Source organism: Engystomops pustulosus, chromosome 5 (assembly GCF_040894005.1).
Source record: "Engystomops pustulosus chromosome 5, aEngPut4.maternal, whole genome shotgun sequence".
NCBI classification, from domain to species: Eukaryota; Metazoa; Chordata; class Amphibia; order Anura; family Leptodactylidae; genus Engystomops; species Engystomops pustulosus.
In genome coordinates, this window is record NC_092415.1 from 191794750 (window position 1) to 191817359 (window position 22610).

The following is a 22610-nucleotide window of genomic DNA, read 5'->3' on the forward strand; positions in this document are numbered from 1 at the left end:
CAAGAATGTAACACCTCGGATCTGGGCACTGCGAGGCTTAAATGCCAGCTGATATTTTCCTGTATTCACACATTTAACACTTTCACTGCTATATGCTTTATTTTACTTTACCTTATTACTGAAGTATAATTGTTGGCAGATTAGGAAAAGATAAATTGTCTATGAAGTTTTAGTAGAACGTTAGGAGTTGAGACGCTTTTGTTCATAGACGGACTTACACCAGCGCAAACTGGGGTACAGACAATATTAATGTGAACATCCTGTACATGTGTGGTATTATGTATATTTGCAAATTAGCATAAACCATCCAAACCAGGGACTCAATGTTTCGAGGTTTTTGCCTTTCATCAGCAGAGATTAGGGTACTGGGTAGGTAAATGAGTCACAATGCAACCTAATTCACTTTCATCACTTGGTGATATAACATAGTGAAAGTATCATCTATGGCCATTCAATGGGAACAGCAAGAACAATTGGTGTTTATTCCCTGGGAAGTGATGTATTTCATTCCTTCCCACAGAGAGTCACAGGGGAGCTGCATACAGCCCCTTATCATGGTGTATATGGACACAATCCTTCCATATACAGTACAATGGAGCAATCATATAATCCCCCTGCCTCAGCTGGTCTGCACTAGTCTACACAGTAAAGCTAAGCTGTAGGAAACAGGAAGTGTAAGCTTACAGGAGAAAGTCACTCATTAAAAATGGGATGAAATGGACAATTGGTGTTTTAAACTACAATAAATTTGAAACTGGTCTTTCATAAATGAAAGTAAATTAGACTGTATATGTGAGGCCGCGCCTATTACTGAGCCCCAAACAATCCACAAAAAAGCAGCAAACAATCCACAAAAAGTTAAAGGATTTTTAGGATAGATATGGCATGCCAGACAAATTGCCACTTTGCATTTGAGAATAGTCTACTGAAAACAAGAAATTTACAAAATGTTAAAGAAATAATTTTTTTTTCCTTCCCTTTCACCAAGTTGTTTCAATATTTTCTACACCTTATTCCCACAAAGACAAGATTCTTAACTATAGCAAAATAACACAGTCTCTTATTCACTGTTATTACCAAAAATACAGCATTTCACAGATATAATTCCAACCTGTCTCTATCAGTGCTGGTGTACACAATTTTGGAAGTCCTTGGATACGATCGTAAATCTTCTGACTACGGTTGGATTCTTCTCATGAATAGCTTCTTCTTTCTGCACACTGCAGTGTTCATTACAAGACCAGCTCAGACACAGGCACTTCCTGTCAGCAAGCAACAGTGTGCAGAGACTTACTCTACAAGCTACAGACAGATAAGGTCTTTATCGGGAGGCATTTACCAGAGCTGATTCTGTGCGTGTTATAGGTGAGTTAGCAGAACTGAGGATGTCATTTTGTGTTATATCCATCTCATGGATCTCATCATCTCTTATCTTTGATTTGTCTCATCTCTCAGATACTAGTAGAATATTCAGATGCTAAATTAAAGTGTAGATAAACCCTGGACTCTGATGATCTAAGCACATTGGCAGCACACAGCATCTCACAGAACTAGAGGGATCATGAAGTGTTTGCTTAGAGAGTCCTGGCACACACTCTGGAATCTTTCACTGACCATCGCTGAGTGATAGGAGCTAAAATAGCAATAAAACTGAGTAAAATTGTAAAATAATGGGTTAAAATTATCTTTATTGCGTACACATCATGAGGGGATTAAAATATGAGAACTTTATTTCATGGGCAAACCCCTTTAAATAGAAGAGGGAGATATCAAACTTCAGTAGACCAAGTAGTCAGAATGGGTGTGGAGCCCCAGGCAACTGCCTGGTTTGTCTTTCCTCGTTGATACCAGTCATGACCACTAGCAGACAGTTCCTGTGCAGTATCGCTAAATTAATATCCTGCATTGCTCCAGCCGACATTAAAGGAGCAAACGTAATCATTTCATAGCTACAAAAGACCCTTTAAAATGTTTGTATTAAAAATGTTAGATATCCACTTTCAAATGCTTTCTTAATCATAGTAAATAAATCCCAGCTGCTTATTTGGTATAAGCCGGGGAGTAGCCTGCCAAGAGGAGTGAAGGAGGGGGCACAGCAGGGTTTATTTAAAAGGATCTTACTGCAACGTTTCCCCAAGCAAAATGGGGCAGATACTGGACATACATTATAAATCCAAGCCTTATACCTATTTTCAGACATAGTCTGTGAGGGTCCTAGAAATTATTTGATATAATATTACAATTTCCTTTTAAATATTGCAATTTTTAAGTTATTTATTGTTTTTCACATGTGAGCAAGTGAGAAAATATTTGTCTGTTCTAATATCTTATGAGAACCACAGCACTATCTCCCCAAAATGTCATGTGTGTATAAACTGTATATTAAGAGATATTTTTCATTCAAGGAATGTTTAATACATTTAAAGGAAATCCAACGTCAAAATCCATCATGATAATCCAGGGACATTACTCATAGATCCAGGTACCATGACTGTGTTAATCTACTAAAATTTGTTATCCATGGCCTCCTTTCTTTTAAAAATCAACTTTTGTCAATTATGCTAATGAGGCTGATGGATACCAGAGCCCCCTGCGCATGTCTCTCTCTCTCTTAGCACCTCCCACGCCTCTGCTAGATATAATCTCACAGCAGCAGAGGAAGTTTTAAGCACATAGTAGGATGGGGAAGTGCTCCTGCTCGGTGTAACAGCCTGTGAAGCTACAGCAAAGAGGGGATCTGGTAATGTCCCACAGAGCCCTTCAAACTCATTAGCATAATTATTTTTAAAGATTTTAGATCTTAGCAGGAAGGAGGTCATGGATAACAAATATAAGAAGATTACCACAGTCCCGGTGCCTGGATTTATGAGTAATGTCCCTGGTTTATCATGATGGATTTGATGGTAGTTTTTCCTTTATGGTTAAGCCATCAAAAAATAGAGGGACCACAGATAAAACCCCAAAGGACTTCAATGGGGTTATTCTGTGCCCTCCCCCAGACTCAAAATTGTTGTCACAAGGATATGGTGCACATGATAGCAGTTTACCAGGAACTACCCTTAAAGGGGGTTTCCAAGGTAAAAATGCTGATGACATGTCTAAGAAATTGGTCCCCAACAACATATTAGTAGGGGGTCCAACATCACCAACAACACCAAGAAGCCCCACAGATCACCTGTTCTCAACAAACAGAAAATGGAACAGGAAGCAAACAGCGCCATTGTCTGTGTAGTGGCTGAGCTGAGTCACTACAGCTCAGCTTTTATTCAAATGCAGAGTTTAATACTATGCTAAGGCTTTATGTAGCTAGTTATGTTTCCTGCCCTGACTGCAATGTGTGATTAAACCCTAAATATGTGAATGGTGACAGCTACGGAAATAAATAATAGCGAGCCAACTGGAGTGCAGTGATAGTGAATGGGACGAGCTTGCTGTCAGTGTGTGCTGTGAACTCTAGCAATGCGTCCATTTCCCACATGGCTTCACTAACACAACTAAACATGATCTAGAACAGGCTGTTATTTCAGTGCTGGATGGAGACAAGCGCTCAGAAGTTTGACAAATAAAGTGGTTGTTTTAATGAAGTGGGCATGTATCCACTGGGAACGCAGCGGAGACCACCAAAAATCACTAGCGACGTGTAAAGGGGAATTGAATCCAGGTGTCTGCTGGGGGAGGTATATGCTGGACTGATATGTTTTCAAAGGCTGAACACAGACAGTAAGGGCTGCCACTCACAAAACCACATGTACAGCGCGAAACAGCAGGAAGAAGAGAGTCCAGGCTGGAGGGACCGGCGAGGATTGGGAAATAGTGATTGATATAATTTAAAACAATGTTTCCTCTTCAAATTCAAAAATTTCCAGTAAATAAATAAAACCGTTAAACTATTCACCGGCCACAAAATCTGCTCCCAGGATCTAACGGGAGGTAATCATTTAAATTTTGAAAAAAGGCTCCGTTTTCCTGTCTTCTTAGTAAATATTTGTGTTTACAATAACATTTTTATTCAACAACATGATATTTTAGCTTAGTACAGGCAGTCCCCAAGGTCCATAGGTTTGTTCTTAAGTTGAATTTGTATGTAAGTCACAATGAAATTTTGAAATTGTAACTCCTGACCAAAATTTTTTTTTTCACCAGTTTAAAAATTTTTTGTTGCTGTAATTAGACCAAGGATTATCAATAAAGCTTGATTTTAGACACCTTACAGCTGATCAATTGAAGCCCGTGACAATAGTAAAGCTTCCAGAGACTTCACCAGAGGTCACAGTGGGCAGAGGGGTCCGTCTTTAACTAGGGGTCATCTGTAAGTTGGGTGTCCTTAAGTAGGGGACCGTCTGTATTGTGGCATTCCTTATTGTTATTACGCTTAGAAATTTTATGCATAAGTGGGTGTTACCAGTTATGGGTGTGTCCTTACACATATTAACTCTGGCCAATCAGTGTCGACACCTGCTTAGGAACACTTCTCGTAGGCAGAATTTTTTTTTGTTGTATATTACTAGGGGGAAGAGCATATTGTAAAATTACAAAAAGACACGACTGAGAATTTTTATGGTATTTAGTAATTTGTCAAGACGGTTGATGGGTCCTCAATTGAATTTAAATAAATGTGAAAACCCCCTGTGTTAAGAACATCTATCCGTTCAGGCGTTATGTTAAGTCACTTAATGAAAATCTACCATCAAAATCCAGCATGATAGACCAGGGACACTTACTCATAAATCCAGACACACTTTCTTCTAAAATCAACTTTGAAAATTTTGCTAATGAGCCAGAAGCCCCGCTGTGCTGTAACTTTATAGGCTGTTACACTGTGGAGGAGCACTTCCCCCCTCCTACTGTGTGCTCATACATCAGTGAGATTACATCCGGCAGGGGGAGGAGGAAGTCCTGATGGAGCAGAGGGGAGGGGGAGACAATGTTACACCTTTTCAAAAGCCCCCAGGGCATTTATGGCTCATTAGCATAATTATGATTATGTTGATTTTAGAAGGAAGGAGGCCATGGATAAAAAGATGTATATAAGTTACCACAGCCACAATGCCTGGATCTATGAGTAAGTGTCCCTGGTTTATCATGATGGATTTTTATGGTAGATAAATTAACCATATTTTGTCAGGACCTAAGATTTTATTAATTAATTTTTTGTAGGCATTTTTAAGTATAAAAATGGCAGAATGTATAGCCCTCACAGTAACCAGAATCTCCCTTAACCCCAAGTCTTAATGATATCACAGAGATTTTTTGAAGCAGCAGCCAATGGCCTAGTAGACTGAAAGTTTAGTATAATGAGGAAATAGATATTTAGCAAGGTTGTGCATTTGAAAATAGATGCACTTTCTGAAAATGGCCCTAAATTCCCACAGGAGTTGTAATGAGTTGTTCCAAGCTCCTGAATAGCAAATTTGGAGAGCTTTGCAACTGCACACAACTATGGAACTATAACAATCGAGAGTCTGGGAATGCAAGCTGGAAACCCGGAGCTTCAATGGCTTCGTAACCCGACAGAAATGTGGCTGCGGGACCCTTAATAAATAAACCTCGTTGTGTCTTATTTACCAGGTGTGGCATTACTTACTCTTGGCAAAAAAGAAGCCACATGCTTTATATTCCAAGAGGATGCTGCGTGATATAGTGTATTATAATATAGGCGGTTTGGGCGGTAGCGCAGGGCCGAAGCTTTGTAGGAGGCCCATGGCCACCCAAACCACCCACCACATTTTATACTGGGAAGGACCTTCCCCCATGAAATCCTTGTATATCAGTTCCTGATCTCAATACGCATGTATACAAGAGCCATTACAAGACCTTTGAAGCTCCTCCAAGGGTCCTGAAACCGCAGACTGAAGGCAAGCAGAAGGGAAGCATCCTCCATTCCTCATGAATCTTATTCTAGTGCTATATGTAGGAAGACTTGTAGGGGCTGTAATATTCATAAAGTGCAGAGCCCATGGCAGTCTTTATCCACCTCTGTATATTGGGCAACAGTGGATTTTGAACCAGTGGAAAACCTGGGTCAAATACCACAATATGAATTGTCCCTTAGGCTCTATTCACAGAACCGTATTGCGAGCCGTAAACTGGCTGAACAAATTTGCGGCCACATCATGGCCCACATAGAGGTCTATTACACAAAGTCACGTGCAGTGAGCATGCCATGCCTCGCTGCTCTGTGACCAAGTCGTGGCCACTCTATATCCTAAAGAGAGAGAATGATAGGAGCTCTCATCCGACGGTTCTGGCACCCAGGTTCTGGCATGGGTGATGCACATGGCTCTCTGCACGTGGCTGTACTCTGATTTTTCATAAACAGAATTCATCAAGAAACAGGTGAACAGATATTAAGGAACCAAGAAAAGGGTAAACTAATTACTTGTTTACATTTGACTTTTTTTTGGGAGGGGGCGGGGGGGAAGGGGGGGTCTTTAATACAATCTAAATGAAAAGGGTCTGTGTTCTCTCCGGAATGACTGAATTAGACTACAAAATATTAATCTAATCAGAATATGTGCATGTGAAGTCAAACATATGTCTCATAAAAAAAAACCACAAAGCACCCCCAGACGCGAGGCAATATAGGACGCAGGCCTTAATAAAATCGTTTATTTTTCAATGGAGTATGGATGCCAGAAGATTAACGGATATCATATTGTTTTGCATTGATAATATTGCATACTTTCAGAGTGAAAAAATAAAAAGCAGAGCCATATCCCTTGAAGGCTGGAAGGTTTAGAAGTCAGGTCCAAGGGATTGCTGCCAGCAGACAAGCACTTACAGATAAGAGAATTTCTGAGCCAACCCTTCGCCTGCCTCACACTGCTCACACTCATGTAAGCTTAAAGGGGAGGGGGACTCTTACACACTTTAATTCAAAATAAAAAATAAAAATATAATTTTTAGGGACATTCTTAAAACGTAACATTATACGGACATCCTTGACTTTGTTAAAGAAATAGCACCATAGTGCGTCCAGTACTGCAGCTCATCCCCGTTAACTAAATAGTGCTGAGCTGCAGTACCACACACAACCTAAGGACATAGGTGGCGCAGTTTGTGGAAGGCGACAACCTACTTCCTCACCACCATTAAGGTATTATGTTATTTTATTATTTCACGAAAGCAATCACAAAAGGGCAGTTAGTTGGGCATGTGATGCTAGATATACAAATTGGCAACTTAGACCCCAACTTTTGTTTTATGGCCACTCCCTTTTAAACAAAAAAACCACACCCCTTTTTCCGTAGAAGGTATAAGGCTGCACTGTAGACTCTACGGGAATGCACATCACAACTCGTGATAGATCAAGGCTAAACAAGTTTGTACAGAGGGCAAGTGCTGGTCTGGAATTGGACTCCTGGGATATGGTGGTAGACAGGTGGGTATTATAGCGGTTTAAAAGAAATCATAGTAACTTAGATCACTAAGTCCATGAGACAGTGGAAAAACAGATAAGTGGTTTTAGGCCCCATGCACATAACCACATGGGTACTGGTTGTATGGCTGCACAATTTGCACCTGTATCATGGCCCCCATAGAGGTATAAGGAATCCGATATCACACAGGCCCAAATTTACTAAGTTCATTGCACCAGTTTTCTGTTGGACTTTGCTCATTCTTTCTAGTGCAAACTGCTTGCACATGTATTTATGAAGTGTCTGCACCACATTTGTGTTGCATGTGACCCTCTTGTCACTGAAAGGGGCGTTCAGATCCAGCATTTATCAAACACCCCAAAAAAAGTTGGTGCACTCTGTCGGGGCAGTGCATGGGGCGCCAGAAATCCTAAATCTGGCGCCCCCTACACAGATGCACACAAGCAACTGCACGTAGTACACACGGCACTGTTCTTAGTAACTGTGTCCCAGTGTCTCACCGCATCTCAACCATACAAAATATAGAACATGTCCCATTCTTTGTCAAAATATGGGGGTTGTCGCTCATTTTCACGCACATGGGCAAAATGGGCCTTGAAAAACTGATGTTAATGTCCATTTTTTCACGGCTGATTTGCAGCAATCTTGTATCTGTGAACAATGGTTCTGACCAGGATACTCTTTACTCCTAATAGATCGGTTACATGGTCCTTTAAAATAATGTCTGTGGGCACCGGTTAAAAAGTATTACATTCAATGCCGTGTGCCGTGACACATAAAATTCTGACAATTTGGTATCCACTATCTTCCTTACAAACAAATGCATGCACATTTGATGGGGACAAAACAGTAAAAGGATTGGACAGTGTATAAAATATATGGCTACTTTATAAAACAAAAAAGTGTCTTGCTCAGCTCCATTCCTTTCAATGCCGTTGCCTTCACTGCTAGACGTGACACATGAACCTGGCACATGCTGTTTCTAGGTGCAATGTTTTTTTACTAATCCAATAAAACCAGAGACCAACCTCTTGCTAGGGACATGTTGTGGTTGTTAGGCAGCATATTCCTACCAACTGGATTGTCAGATATGACTCGGCTAAATAGAGAATTGTCTTCATGCTGACAGCCGCGGCAGACAAAGGCACAAGGCAGCCGTTTCTCCAGGTCATTACCTCAACTTCTTTTATTAAAATTGTATTTATGGGACATTCAAAAGTATAAAACCCTACAAAGTTACATATGCCCCAATGAAATTGAATATGCTTATATAAACAGAAAAAAAAAACCATTTCTGTAGGATTAACCAGAAAGATTTTAATACAGCCCTGTCATTTATAAAGTCCTTACCTTATACTGTCGGAAATATTTAATAGGTAAAGTCTTTTTCCAAAAATGGAATGAATTGAGAGAGAAATATATCTTTGAACTGAGCTATAATTATCTATTTAAATTTTTTTAAGCGCTGGATGTAATTAAAAATGTAATACGTAAATAAAATGCAAGAATATAAAAAAAATGCAACATTTTAATCAAACACTAAAATACAAATACAGACGGTCCCCTACTCAAGAACACCCGACTTACAGACGACCCCTATTTACAAATGGACCTCTGGATTTTGGTAATTTACTGTACTTTAGTAGGCAACAATGATCAGCTATAACAGTTATCACAGGTGTCTGTAATTAAGATTTATTGTTAATCCTGGTTCTTTAAAAATGCAAAAGTTATAGAGACCCCAAAAAAAACAGTGGAAAAGTACTGCAGCCTCCATCATTTTTTCCATCCTAAAAAGCATTGGATAACGGATCCCTGCCTAAATGGAACATAATGGATGACATAAGATTTACATTGCTGTCAATGGGATTTTTAAGTGATACGTTAAATCTCTATTACACCTCCACTCTTTACTTTTTTTTTACAGATTTAAGGAATGGTTGTGTGAAATGATCCTAAAATAAAATACATAAAATACAAAACTATAAACAAAATATGGTATAAAAACACGACACAAGAATATAAATAATATGCAGTATGTAAATAAACAGAAGTATGTGAATACATTGCTGCATGTCAATAAGTACTATAAATAACAGGCAGCATGTAAACATTGCACGATATAAATACTACGCAGCATGTAAACATTGCAGGATGTAAATAATATGCAGCATGTAAACATTGCAGGATGTAAATAATATGCAGCATGTAAACATTGCAGGATGTAAATACTACGCAGCATGTAAACATTGCAGAGTGTAAATAATACACAGCATGTAAACATTGCAGAGTGTAAATAATACACAGCATGTAAACATTGCAGAGTGTAAATAATACGCAGCATATAAATAAATCACAGCATGTAAATAAATTGCAACATGATAAAAAATGTATAAAAATCTCATCACTTTTTTAATCTATTGAGATTTGCTTTTTTTCATCGAATATAGCAAGATATAGATTTCATAAATAAACTTTGTTTTGTAAAAAAAAACACGCCAAAAAAAAGGAAAAAATTGTTCCAATTTGTCATAAATTCCTAGATGATAAAAAATTCCGACTTACAGACGACCCCTAGTTACAAATGGACTTCTGGATGTTGGTAATTTCTTGTACTTTTGCCCTAGGCTACAATAATCAGCTATAACAGTTATCAAAAATGTTTACAATGAAGCTTTATTATTAATCCTGGTTCTTATGACGACTCAACATTTTTAAAATCAATTGTCACAGAGACCAAAAAAATTTCGGCTGGGGATACAATTATAAAATATACAGTTCCGACTTACATACAAATTCAACTTAAGAACAAACCTACAGAACATATCTTGTACGTAACCCGGGGACTGACAGTATATACTTCTATATATTCATACTGTATTTTGATAAATGACCAGAGTTTGCCCCGTTGGGTGTGATCATTCATTAGAGAGCGGTAAAATGTTGCGAGGCCATTGTCAGATGTGACAAGGGAGGATGTAGATTAATATGGTCTAAACACAGCGGCTGCGAGTAAAAAGGGATATTTACCTTGACTTGAAGGTCCTCTGAGCTTTCAGTGTCCATGTAAAGAGACAGGAGCTTTGGCAATACATTTGCAACGGCGACAGCACGTGCATGCTCAGGAGTGTGTCTCCCAATCTGGCCAAGGGACCAAGCAGCAGCTGCCTTGATGTGATCCTCGCCTTCCTCTGACAGGCAGATGGCTAATTGAGGGACCCCCTGCAAGGTTCAACGCAATTGTTCTTAGTGAAAAGCAATGCATATCAAGTGATCTCACAAATAACACAGCACATTAGATAGAAATCATGTCATTCTCTTTGTCTCCTGTGTCTTACCAACCAAATAAAAGAGGAAACTATAACACGCATACACAAAAAAAAAAAAAATATCCAGGCCTCCATCAATAATCTCCATAGTAATCAAACACAACAGGACTCTGGGGGCAACAATGGGTTAAACATTAGAGTTCAGCTTGAGATTAAAATGATTATTCCAGTCCATACAGCTTGCGAGCAATATTGTCACATTATGGTTTTCCTTCCAGGCCGGGGAGCAGAAATTACTGCCAGGCGGGAGCTAAGATGGTGATTACACGTTATTAACGATAGACACTGGGGAGGTGGGGGGGGGGGTCGGGGGCTTTTAGAGCTTTAAATTGCATTTTTAAAAAATTGGAGGGAATTTTTTTTAGGTTTTATTTGGATTTAAAATAATTTTACCTGTGTTTTTCAAGCCCTATAAAAACTTACAGAAAAAAACTCCAAACGTAGATAACAGGAAAGAAAGGCACAGCTCTAAATCATGCTACTTAATCCCCAATATTAAAGGCAAACACCTGCTTTATAACTCAGTATAAGTACAATCTAAAAAAAAAAAAATTTCCGAAGTAGACTTTTCCCTTAGTTTTTGCAATTTTTTTCTATATGGACTATAAAATATTCCTTATGGCAAAGAAAAAAAAAACAAGCAGTTTGGGGTTTTAACAAAATATTAGAAGTCGACACTTAGGCCCCTTCTACACTAGCGAGTGTGATGCGATGAACTCGCATCACACTCGCAACGCAAGCTGCCGGGAACGCACGGCCCGAACCCTGCACCGCGGGAGTGAACTGACATGCTGAGTTCACTCCCGCGGTGCAGCGTTCGGGCCGTGCGTTCCCGGCAGCTTGCGTTGCGAGTGTGATGCGAGTTCATCGCATCACACTCGCTAGTGTAGAAGGGGCCTTAGTTATCTTATATGTGATATATAATTAAAACATAGAGATTTTTTAGTGGCTGCTTTTGTTACATAATAGCAATTTAAGTTTGCCGATTGCCTGATCCCCCATCCCCATAAAATGCAAATCTCTAAATGCAATGATTTTTTTTAAAAAAAATTTTCAGGCCGAAAACAATTGTGTAAAAGGCGTCTATGAAAAATAAGCACCATAGAAAGTAGAATAAGTTCAAATGCATTAAAATCACAGTATGTATTTAAAATTTGTGAAGGAAGCATAGGAACTCTTTACTGTTACTCAGAATTTTTTGCTTCTTGACTTTTTAAAATAATTGTATAAGAACCAGCATATCCCCACAAAAAATAATAATACAGTGTAATCATAAATGAAATTTCTATAGGGCTATCATATTTACAGATCATGGGGGACGTATAGAAATCATATTACAGAGCAATAACATGGTCAGAAATAACAATAGGAGTGAGTTCCCTGCTCGCAAGAGCTTACAATCTATCAGGGGGAAGGGTTACATTGTAATAGTTATGTGTTTTGTTAATCCTCTATAGAGTAGGAAAGATCCCCAAATGAGAAAGGAAAACTAATAACCTTCCCTCTCCTTAATTTAACACAATAATTTCTTTAAAAAAAAAATGCATTAGCTCTCTATATTAGGTCTTTTACACATGTGTTTTGTACATTTACAAAGCCAAAAATGTAGATTGTTGCTGTTTGTTAAAAGGAAGGAACCCATGAATATCTCTGCTCAGACAGCATTTTGTATTTTGGGCGTTTTAATAAGCCTAAAACTGCACGTGCAGAAAATAAATGCATAGTAATACATAAGAAAGAATCACCTATAATAAAATGTCTGCAAAAACCACACAAAATGCTTACAAATTTAACCGGAGGTCTTTTTAAAAAAGACAAATACACCAAAAAAGAAACAATCCATGTAAAAGATACATTTTTATGGGTATAACGTGGCACCCAAAATGCTTATAATGGGTCCATTTTCTTGAAATTCTTTAGGATTTTTTTTATACTACTTTAGTTAGGTGTATCAGTATATCATCAGAATATTATTTATCTACACATATTACAATTATCATTTCATATACAATACTTTTATAGGGATGTTCTGGGAGGATTTGTGGTATCCAAGCCTGGAGGCAGGTTCTGGACCTAGGTGTTCATGTGCGGTGTGTGCGCTTTTTATTGTTTTTAATTGTTTTGTGTGTGATTTTTTTTTTTTTTTTTGGGGGGGGGGATCATAAAATATATATTCTTTGTATAATTTTTTGAGTCGTTGAGATGTTGTTACGGTTTCATATTGGTCTGGATGTGTGACCCAGTTGTAAGGTGACATTGCAGTCCACTTCCTGTTTCCAGTTATGCAAATAGAAGGAGGTTGTAACACAAAGGCCAGTATCACACATCTACATGGAGATAACATCTTCCCGATACTTACGTGTGAAGACCAATGGAGCATGTCATGATATAGGTATTTATTTTAGGTTTTTTTAGGGATTTAGTTTTTTAGGTCAGTGGCTTCAAGGACATCTACCACCAGGTGTTGGTGTTTGCCCCCTGGCATGATGTGCTCTTTTTTTATGTCCTTGTTTTTAAAATCTAAAATCTAAAATTATGCAAATGAACCTGAGGGGCTTGAGGCTCCATAGCTGTTAATTATGCCTGGAGCCCCCCAGGTACATTTTCATAACTTTTAAAGCATTTTTTTTTTGTAAAAACAAGGACGTACTAAGCAAAGAGAACAGCAGATCCTGCCAGAGGGGGCACATAACAACATGAGAAGTATTTCAATTGTTGTTATTTGCATGTATGAAGCTGCCCTGAAAATCATAATGTTTCCATGTAAACAGGAGAAGGGGGAACGAAGGATAGCACGAAGAGTCATTCCAACCCATCCACTGGAATAATAAAATATAGGTTGATCAACAGGCTGTGTATAAGGGCCCTAAGGTTAGCTACAAATGGGCATACTGTATTCAGTTCTGAACCGAATGTCCCTTATATATCTGTGACAGGACACTGTGTAGGGTACTAGACTCACAGTATCATAGTCACCCAAGCCTCCCATACATTACAGTATTCAGGTAAGGAAGCAGCGACTTACAGTGTCTCTGGTAGTCCTGAGGAACCACAGCCATGTGTACATGGGGATCTGTGCTATGTGGTGAAACAATGGTTAGCACACGTCCACTATCTATGTTCCTATGATTGAGGCCTAAGGCCCAATGCACACGACTGTATATGGTGGCCGTGAACTTGCTGCAGTTTCAGTGTTTTCCATTCAGGTTTTTTGCACCGCAAAAGATAGAGCAGGTTCTATTCCTGTCCGATATTGCGTTGTGGGCCACTCAGCTTCCTATAGAGATGTCAAGTTTCTTCCAGGTGATATGTTCTCCAAGTCAGTTTCATGAGTTCTGTATTTTAGGTGTGGATAAACACTCACGCAGATGCCACAGTTGTGCTGCGTTTTCCGATTCCCAACAGTTCTCACTGTAAAGTCTCCTCCACTAGGAAACCAGGAATAATAAGTACACACAGCACATTACTGTATGATAAAAAGTCATGCACTTTATTTGTTTTTTCTTTTCAACAAATCAGTATTAAAAAGGCCTATAGTAAAAACCACATCTCGCACATTTGGCTTCCTTGCCCAACTCTGGATTTCACCCTCATTCACAGCTTCTTCCAGGGCCTCACGTGCACTTCCTATCTTTGATGTGAGGTTATTATGTGTAGGTTGTAAGAACAAAATAATATGTATAATTTGACGTTTAAAACTAAGAAAAAGAAAGGTTTTATTTTGATATATAAGTAAGTAGGAAGTGCACGGGAGGCATGCCCCGGACAAAGTCGTGAGTGAGGGGAAACCCAGATGTTTTTTACTATAGACCTTTTTAATACTGATTTGTTGTTAGTAGAACAAACAAAGTGCATGACTTTTAATCATACAGTACTGTGCTATGTGCGTTTATTATTCCTGATAGAGATTTCCCGGTGGAGGAGACTTTACAGGGAGAACTGTTGGGAATTGGAAAACGCAGCACAACTGTAGCATCTGCATGAGTGTTTATCTACTCCAACAATAAATAACTCGTGGAACTGCCTTGGAGAATATATCACTTGGAAGAAACTTGAAAACTCCCAAGGTTGGAGCCTTGGATCGGTTTAGATTTTCTGTGAACACACGGACATTGGGACTGGTTGGTTATCCAAGAGCTCCCAGTAGCAGAATTGTGCTATTAACACTGATGTTGATATTGCTGTTTATATGGAGAAGGGAGGGGTGAGGAGTGCTCACCCACCCCATCTCCACTTGCACATGATTGTCTGCATGAGGCATTAGTTTGTGTCATGGGTGCTCCTGCGACCCAAGTCCCGGGTCGCAGGCGCACCTGTGCCCCTCTCGGCTCACCAGGCCCCCTGTGGCTGGCTGTCTCACCTGTCTGCGTTCCAGCGATGGCTCCGGCGGTCCGGTACGTGCAATCCCGCCTCCTAGGGCGCCCGCATACCGGCTTCCGGAGATTTAAAGGGCCAGCGCGATGCTAGTTGATGCTGGCCATCTAGTATCTGTTAAATAGCCAACCTCTTCCCCCATTCCCTGCCGGATCTTTGTGCTCTATGTCTCTAAGAAAGCAGTTTCCTACTGCCTGTGTGATTTCCGTTGTGACCCTTAGCTACGTTCCTGACCCTGATTTTTTGCCGCATGCCCACACCTTCCGACTCTGATCCCGCGCTGCCTGTCCTGACCTCCTGCATGTCCACGACCAGGATTCCCCTCTACAACTCTGTACATCTCCTTGGTCGCCACCGTGGGCAAAGTCGAGCCTTGTGGTGCCACACCGCAACAAGTCCAACCCACTTTGTGGCGGGCTCTAGTGAAAACCGGGTGCCACTTGGACTCCACTCCTAGGTGTCAGTGTACCTCATCATACGCGGTGGTCCATTGGGTCCACTATTCCTGGTTCCTGACAGTTTTTGTATTCACAGCCCTGGTAGAGGGTTGGCCTTACACAAACAATTTTGGGGCAGGAGTGAAAAAAATCCTTTATATCAAAGCGGTAAGTGTTACCGTACCCTAAGGTGTCTGCAGTGAAACTTTATTGTTAATCATTATTACCTTGGCAACCCCAAATTTTTATTATCCAATTGTCACAGGTACCAAAAATTTACACTTTCAAAATATACCAGTTTCGACTTACATGCAAATTTAATTTAAGAACAAACCTATAGAGACTTGTATCTAACCCAGGGACTGTCTTCTATTTAAGTTAATTTTTCTGATTAAGGGAGAAAATTCTCTATAGCGGCACCTAGGGATGCGATTCCGTGAAATGTTTGTTTTGTAAGTCACCAATTCCACAATCCTTTTATCATTTTTTTTTTTTTAGACAAAAAAAAGTGCTATTCTTACCTCCTGCTCATTTCGGATGTGACAAGATTACACAACTAAACCGCTGCCAGATGAGACTGGTTCGACCTGCGCGAATGCGATGAGGATTTAAAGCACTTCAATTTAATGGCAATTACAGACAGTGCCCCGGTTCTGTGCTGTGCATGTTAATCTCCGCACGTCGGAGATCTGAAAGGGTTACACTTTCCACCTGTACGTCAAAAGGAGCTGTTCCATTTGTGCTTTAAAAGATGCACTGGGGAATATGGAAATATTGATTTTTTTTTTTTTCCCAAAGGACTAAATGGTCTATTGTACGTAGTAGCAAGAAACTTGTAGCTGGGGTTTTTGGCGAGGCCTGCTGGGATTTCTGGTTCTGCAATAGCTTGTTTTGACATGTAATGAGCTATCTGGGAAAAGGCAGATTTATAGAGTGAAACATGCAAACGAATGACTGAACTCCTGAGAAGCTGTATATGGGAGATGGCAATTTAGAAGAAAAATGAGCCTAAGCTCTGTCTCACTCTTTCATTTCCAGATGATAAACGTAATATGGCGCATAGATCCTGGTAATTAGTTTATCTAATCTTCAGCTGTGGTGCAGAGAAATGCCGCTAGAAGCCAGGACGCCTATTAGAGGACAGAGCTGCCTGCTAAACACTGGCTTCCTGTTAGCTGTGCACAGTATTCAGCGAGAGCTAGAACCTTCGCCTCCTCTAGAAAATACACATATTCTGTCACACTAAGTACCCACAGGATAAGCTTATCCTAAATGGACTAAATCAGAATAATTCCCACTTTGTCATCTCAAACAGCTCCTTAAAAGTGAGCCTGTCAGAAGTTTTGACCATACAAAGTAGCAGACAGTTCTAGGTATTGTCCCTGGAGATCTGTGTAACCATACCTTTGTGTGCTTAGTAAGGAACAGCAAAACTGGGACAGGCAAACATTTAATACAACTCTGCAGGGGCTCTGGGCGGATCTTTCAGCCTGAAGAGCTTTCTGCTCTGATCTGTTCCACAGCCCCTTCCCTCTGCTCTATGTAAGAACTATATCAGGATTTTGAGTCGATACTTATAGCAGCCACTCAGAGTAGAAGAGAGGGGCTGTGGAACAGTTCATGGCAAAGAGCAGCAAATTCTTCAGGATGAAAGACCTGTCCAGAGACCTTGCAGGAGAAGCAAATCTGGATTATCAGGGAATCCTTGCATGATAGATAACTTCCTTAAAGGATATGGGAGACGTATTTTCTAAACTTTAAACTCCTTTTAGGTCCCCGTTTTAACAACCTGTGAAGCTACAGTACTAAAGGGCTCTGGGGGGGTTATCAGAGCCCCTCCATACTGTAGCTTCACAGGCTGTTACACTGTGCAGGAGCACATCTCACCCCCTGCTCCCCTAGCATTTACTCTCCCTATGCCTGTTGTTATCAAAGTGGAAAGTGGGGAGTGCTGCTGCACAGGCTCATTAGCATAATTTTAAAAGTTGATTTTAGAAGCAAGGAGGCCATGGATAACAACTATATGAAGATTACCACAGTCACGGTGCCTGGATCTATGAGTAATGTCCCTGTTTTATCAGGTTGGATTTTGATGGTAGATTTAAAGTGTTCACGTTGATTCTTCTATCTGCCCATTTTAGTAAAAACTTGAATTATTCCAGTAATAAAAATTCTTGATTAGTTTTCCAATAACTATTTGCTGTGATAATACTGTACCAGAACTACTGCGCATGGCGACTATGGCCATATAACATTAAAGGGCCTTTCCAGGAATTCATATAGAAAAAGATGCTACATGTGATGATATTACACATTCTCCTGCAGGGACTAACCTTGGAGATGATGACAGCCATCGCTAGGTTCTCGGAATGAGCTGCAACATAACCCAACATCATGACCCCGGGAAGTCTCACATTCCCCATGCTGTTCCCGATGCAGTCTATGACAGCGGCCACTCCTCCCGCATTTACTATGAGCTGAGACAGCTGGAATTAAAGATGATAAGTTACAATTTAGCAATAAAAGCAACAAAAATAACAGAGAGTAAATAGGCATCCTACAAATATGCAATTACAATGAAGATCTGTGACATCCAGGCTATGTTGGGTTTAGGATTTCTTTCAGTAGATTTTTTTTCTTTGGCTTTTTGTATTTGTTTATCATGCGCTAAATATTTACCTCACAGTGGGGGAGATTTACTAACATTTAGACAGTCTAAGAAGGTGCCAGATTTCTCACAGAGGCCAATGAAAAGTGATAAAGGTGATGACGTTGCTTCTTTATACTGTCTTGGCTAGATGGGATATTATAATGATGAGTTGAGCCCAACTTTACAGAAAATAGGAGAGAAATTGTAACCAAGGGACTTTTTAAAGACTGTCCATTGCAGTAATGAACTGTTGTAGATCTGGGGTATACTTAAAGGGAACCCGTCATCAGGAGACCCATTTTTAGCACTCCCCCAGTCCCCACAGAGCATAGTACACACACTACCAAAGTGTTTTTGTATATAAAATAGGTTTTACAGAAAAAAAGATATGTTATATTGTACCTTGCTGTGTGACTAGGCACTCGTCCCCTGGGAGTGGCTGGAAATGAGCAGTTCCCCCCCCCACCCTTGGGAAACAGCTTCTCCATGTGTCTTTTTCAAATATATGAATAACTCCACTCACTCGGGATTGGCTGTAGAGGAGCAGGGGGCGTCGCTAAGCCAAGTGTTGGGAGTTATTCATATATTTGAAAAGGACACATGGAGAAGCTGTTTCCCAAGGGTGGGGGGGGGAATTGCTCCTTTCCAACCACTCCCAGTGGACGAGTGCCTAGTCACACAGCAGATGCTAATATAAGGTACAATATAACATATCTTTTTTTTCTGTAAAACCAATTATTAATACAAAAACACTTTGGCAGTGTATGTTCTATGCTCTGTGGGGACTGGGGGAGTGCTAAAAATGGGTCTCCTGGTGACGGGTTCCCTTTAAAGGGGTCCTAACAGCTTCCAAATTACCCGACAAATAAAATCAGTATTGTGTAGGGCACTTGATAAGCTTTCTGATCATACCTTTCCTGATAACAAGTCATCTATAATTTTTGAAAAAATTTTGTTTTTTCATTATACAAATTAGCTTCTCAGTTCGCCAGTACCGGGACTACGCCAGCTGGTGCACCCGTTTCCTTCTTTTTACACCACCTTTTTGCCAGGGATGTCAGTCATTATGTAAAGGGATGGTGCTGGGCAGCATAGAAAGAAAAACGGTGCAGTAACAGGCATGACCAAAAAGTTAATATTAGTAAAATTTTATTTTCTCTAAAATGAAAAATTACTTAGAAACAGGAAAGCTATTTATGTTAAGCTTATAAAGGGTCTTATGCCATTGTATTTTAACAATTGTATTGTCCTATCCCAATTGGGATGCAGTGAATTCCCTTTAATGTGAACCATTACCAGGTTTTACCCCACTAAACTACCAGTCCCTTCAGGTAGGTAATGAAACAACCTTTCTAGTATTTCATATTTTTTACCTATAAAAAAATCTCCTTCAAAGTCACATTTTGCTTGAGATGTTTAGAGGATGCAAGGAGTGTTACTTTAGACATCCATATTTTCGGTTCTATGGTACCTAGACAGTGTTTCTGGTGTCATATTAAGAAATTAAAATCTCATCTCTTAGATCACATCAGGCTGGTGGTTCTGTGATTTACAAAACTTTCGGAGATACAGTAAGTTAAAGACATAGTTGAAAATGCAAACTGTAGATACAGATCAAATTCCCGCCTCTTGATAACTTTCCGTGTCTCCGGTTCTGTAGATCACAGAATGACAAGACTTACGGAATATGAAAGATGTGAATCTTATCTATGTATCTTGTAGGCTTATAGAAGCGAATATAGGGGCATCTAAAGTGACACTCCCCCTGTATCCTCTAAACTTGACTTATCTCAGGCAAAATATGACTCTTCTCAGCGCATTTTCACATATTTTTTTTATAGGTAAACAAGTGAGATTTCACATAATGTAGGGAATTCTAGTTTCATATCTCACATTTTATGTTGTAAAATTATGTTGGGAGGATTCACTGACCAGCAGTCAGTGATTGGCTACAGCCAATGTTCGCTCGTTTCCTTTTATAGGCAGTGGCATCGGGTCCAGCCTCCTACAGAGAAAAATGTATTCTCAGTGGAGGCGGGTAGGGGGGTGCAGTACTGCTGCATCCGTCCCCCATAGACTTCAATGGCCTACGCTGAGTGTTCACGTCGTTCAGCAGCTTGGATTTAAAGGAATGAGTAGCGAATTTGTGAGTCATATATTGATACTATAAACCAGCCATATAACATTTACTACAATTAGGGAGAAGCTCAATGGCTTGCTTCTATCTTAGGTGTAATTGCTTGTGCAGATTTGCCTTTTACACACAAATAACATATGACTCTAGTGGCACGAAATCCAAACAGCCGAGGAGCACAGATTTTGATGCATCTGCAAGATGTCATAATTGGATAACCGGCTGGTTCTTTGCAGCATTAATGCTTTATGACAACATATGACACCGTGTTTAATGCCAAATTTGTGTGAAATCTCTGTGATAAGACAGGAGGGAGCGGTAAAGCGAGGATTTACTGACTGGTCTCTCCATTGCTGTGACATCTCATACGACTGCAGCTCCGAGAGCAGAGAATATGTGATAATAGTGGGGATCCGGACGGTAAGACATGGAATCAGTTGTAACTAATCACATCTTTGCTTATATGATAAGCACATCCCTTGTTGATGATGACAATTGATATTAGCTGAGCAGTAACCCTTGAGGGCAACAGGTCGCTTCACTGCAGCCCATAGGAGTCACACTGAGTCACATTAATGTGACGACCAACAAAAGGGAAGGATTTAAATATCCCGCACGCTTATTCATCTGATGATGACTCACACACAAAAGGATTAAAGTATCATTTTAATTTGTAGTTTACTCCCTTGACGCCCCAATCTAAATCAGTGTGTTCCTTATATATTAATGCAGCACGTTGCTGTATAGTAAACCCCTTACCTCGGGTGTGTGACGGGAAATTTCCCGGATTAGAGTGGCCGAGTTTTTCCTGACATATTCGTCCGGGTCTTTCAAGCAGGTCAGGACGACGGGGAAGATTTCGGCTTCTACCACCATCTCCGCTAAATCCACCGAATGCTTGGAGATCTGACTCAGAGCAGAGAGCACCTGTCGCTGTAATGGGGAGACGATTACATAGTGTTACGTTATAGGATGGAAGTAGCACAGTTTCCAGAAATACATGTTATGAATTACATTTCGTATACAAAAGTCAATGTGAAATTCTTCAAAGGAAATCCACCATCTAAATCCATCATGATAAGCAACGGATACTTACCCATAGGTCCAGGCACCGTGACTGTGATCTTCTAATATTTGTTATCCATGGCCATGTTCCAACCGAAATCAACTTTCAAAATTATGCTAATGAGCCTAAATGGCTCGGGGGACGTTACCAGAGCCCACTTCGTGCTGTAGCTTCACATTCTGTTACAATGAGCAGAGCAGGTTTCACCCAACTTCCTGCTCTCTCCCTCCTCCATTTGCCTGTGTAATATAGTAGCCTGTGAAGCTACAGCACTGAGCGGCCCTAGAAGCACCCCCCAGAGCCCTTCTGGTTCATTAGCATAAAAGTTGCTTTTGGAAGAAAGGAGGCCATGGATAACAAATATAAGAAGATACCACAGTCACGCTGCCTGGATCTATGAATAAGTGCACCTGGTTTATCATGATGGATTCTGATTATAGATTTCCTTTTATAACTCTGCTTACTGTCATAAAATAGAAACCTTTAACATTTACTTCTAGGGGATGAGAATCTGTCCGGGCTATATCATCACAGACAGTGCTCTTATATAAACTTGGAAAATCTGGGACCCCAAGGTTATGTGTGGGTGGCCCCTAAAGCATACAGTAGCCTCACTCTTCCCTTGTCATAGCTTTAAACCGTATTGGCGTCCTCAAAATGTTAGAATAAGGCCCCATGATCTCCAGGGCACAAGCTTTCGCTTGTTTAGCTTCAAGGGTAAATCCCCTCCGTTATTTACCTGTAAACTTACCTGGGTCAAAATTATAGATCTCGGAAGTAGGTTTACATTCAATGACAGCAGTCATGTGATCATGTGAAACAATAAGGATTTGATACAATAATAACTTTTTTCTGTCTATTAATGCTAGAATCTCAGTGCCTGTTCAAATCTCCATCTCATCAGCCAAGCTCCATTTAAAATCGTGGACAAAAATAGTCCTGTTCGCAGGAATTTTCTACCAGAAAATAAAGGAGACCCCATGATAATATATGACTAGGGGGGTCCCACAGGATTTATTGTTGTCTGTTATTTAACTAATTATTAGAATTTATCCTAATACAGATACAAAAACTGCGTGGTAGATTGTAAGCTCCTGCGTGTAGGGCCCGTGATCTGTACAGCGCCGCAGAATATGATGGCGCTATAGAAATAAAGATTCTTGTGGATGACTGTGTACTTCTAGTCTAGGGTGTCTCTGTGACCTGACTAATCTCCTTCTCATATGTAAATTCTTCAAGGG

The 22610-nt window shown here is 40.1% G+C and overlaps 1 protein-coding gene across 6 annotated transcripts in view; it reads right to left on the reverse strand.

Moving 5' to 3' along the window:
- The window catches only part of SPAG6 (sperm associated antigen 6), a 114875-nt gene that overhangs the window by 24316 nt on the left and 67949 nt on the right, over positions 1-22610 (reverse strand). For 5 of the 6 annotated variants that reach the window (XM_072154179.1, XM_072154180.1, XM_072154182.1 and 2 more), the window contains 3 exons: positions 21063-21236; positions 17853-18005; positions 10410-10601 (listed from right to left, as the gene is read on the reverse strand). In XM_072154179.1, the coding sequence (XP_072010280.1) occupies positions 10410-10601; positions 17853-18005; positions 21063-21236 (519 nt within the window). The remainder of the gene's footprint in view (positions 1-10409; positions 10602-17852; positions 18006-21062; positions 21237-22610) is intronic. The other variant, XM_072154184.1, reaches the window with a different exon arrangement.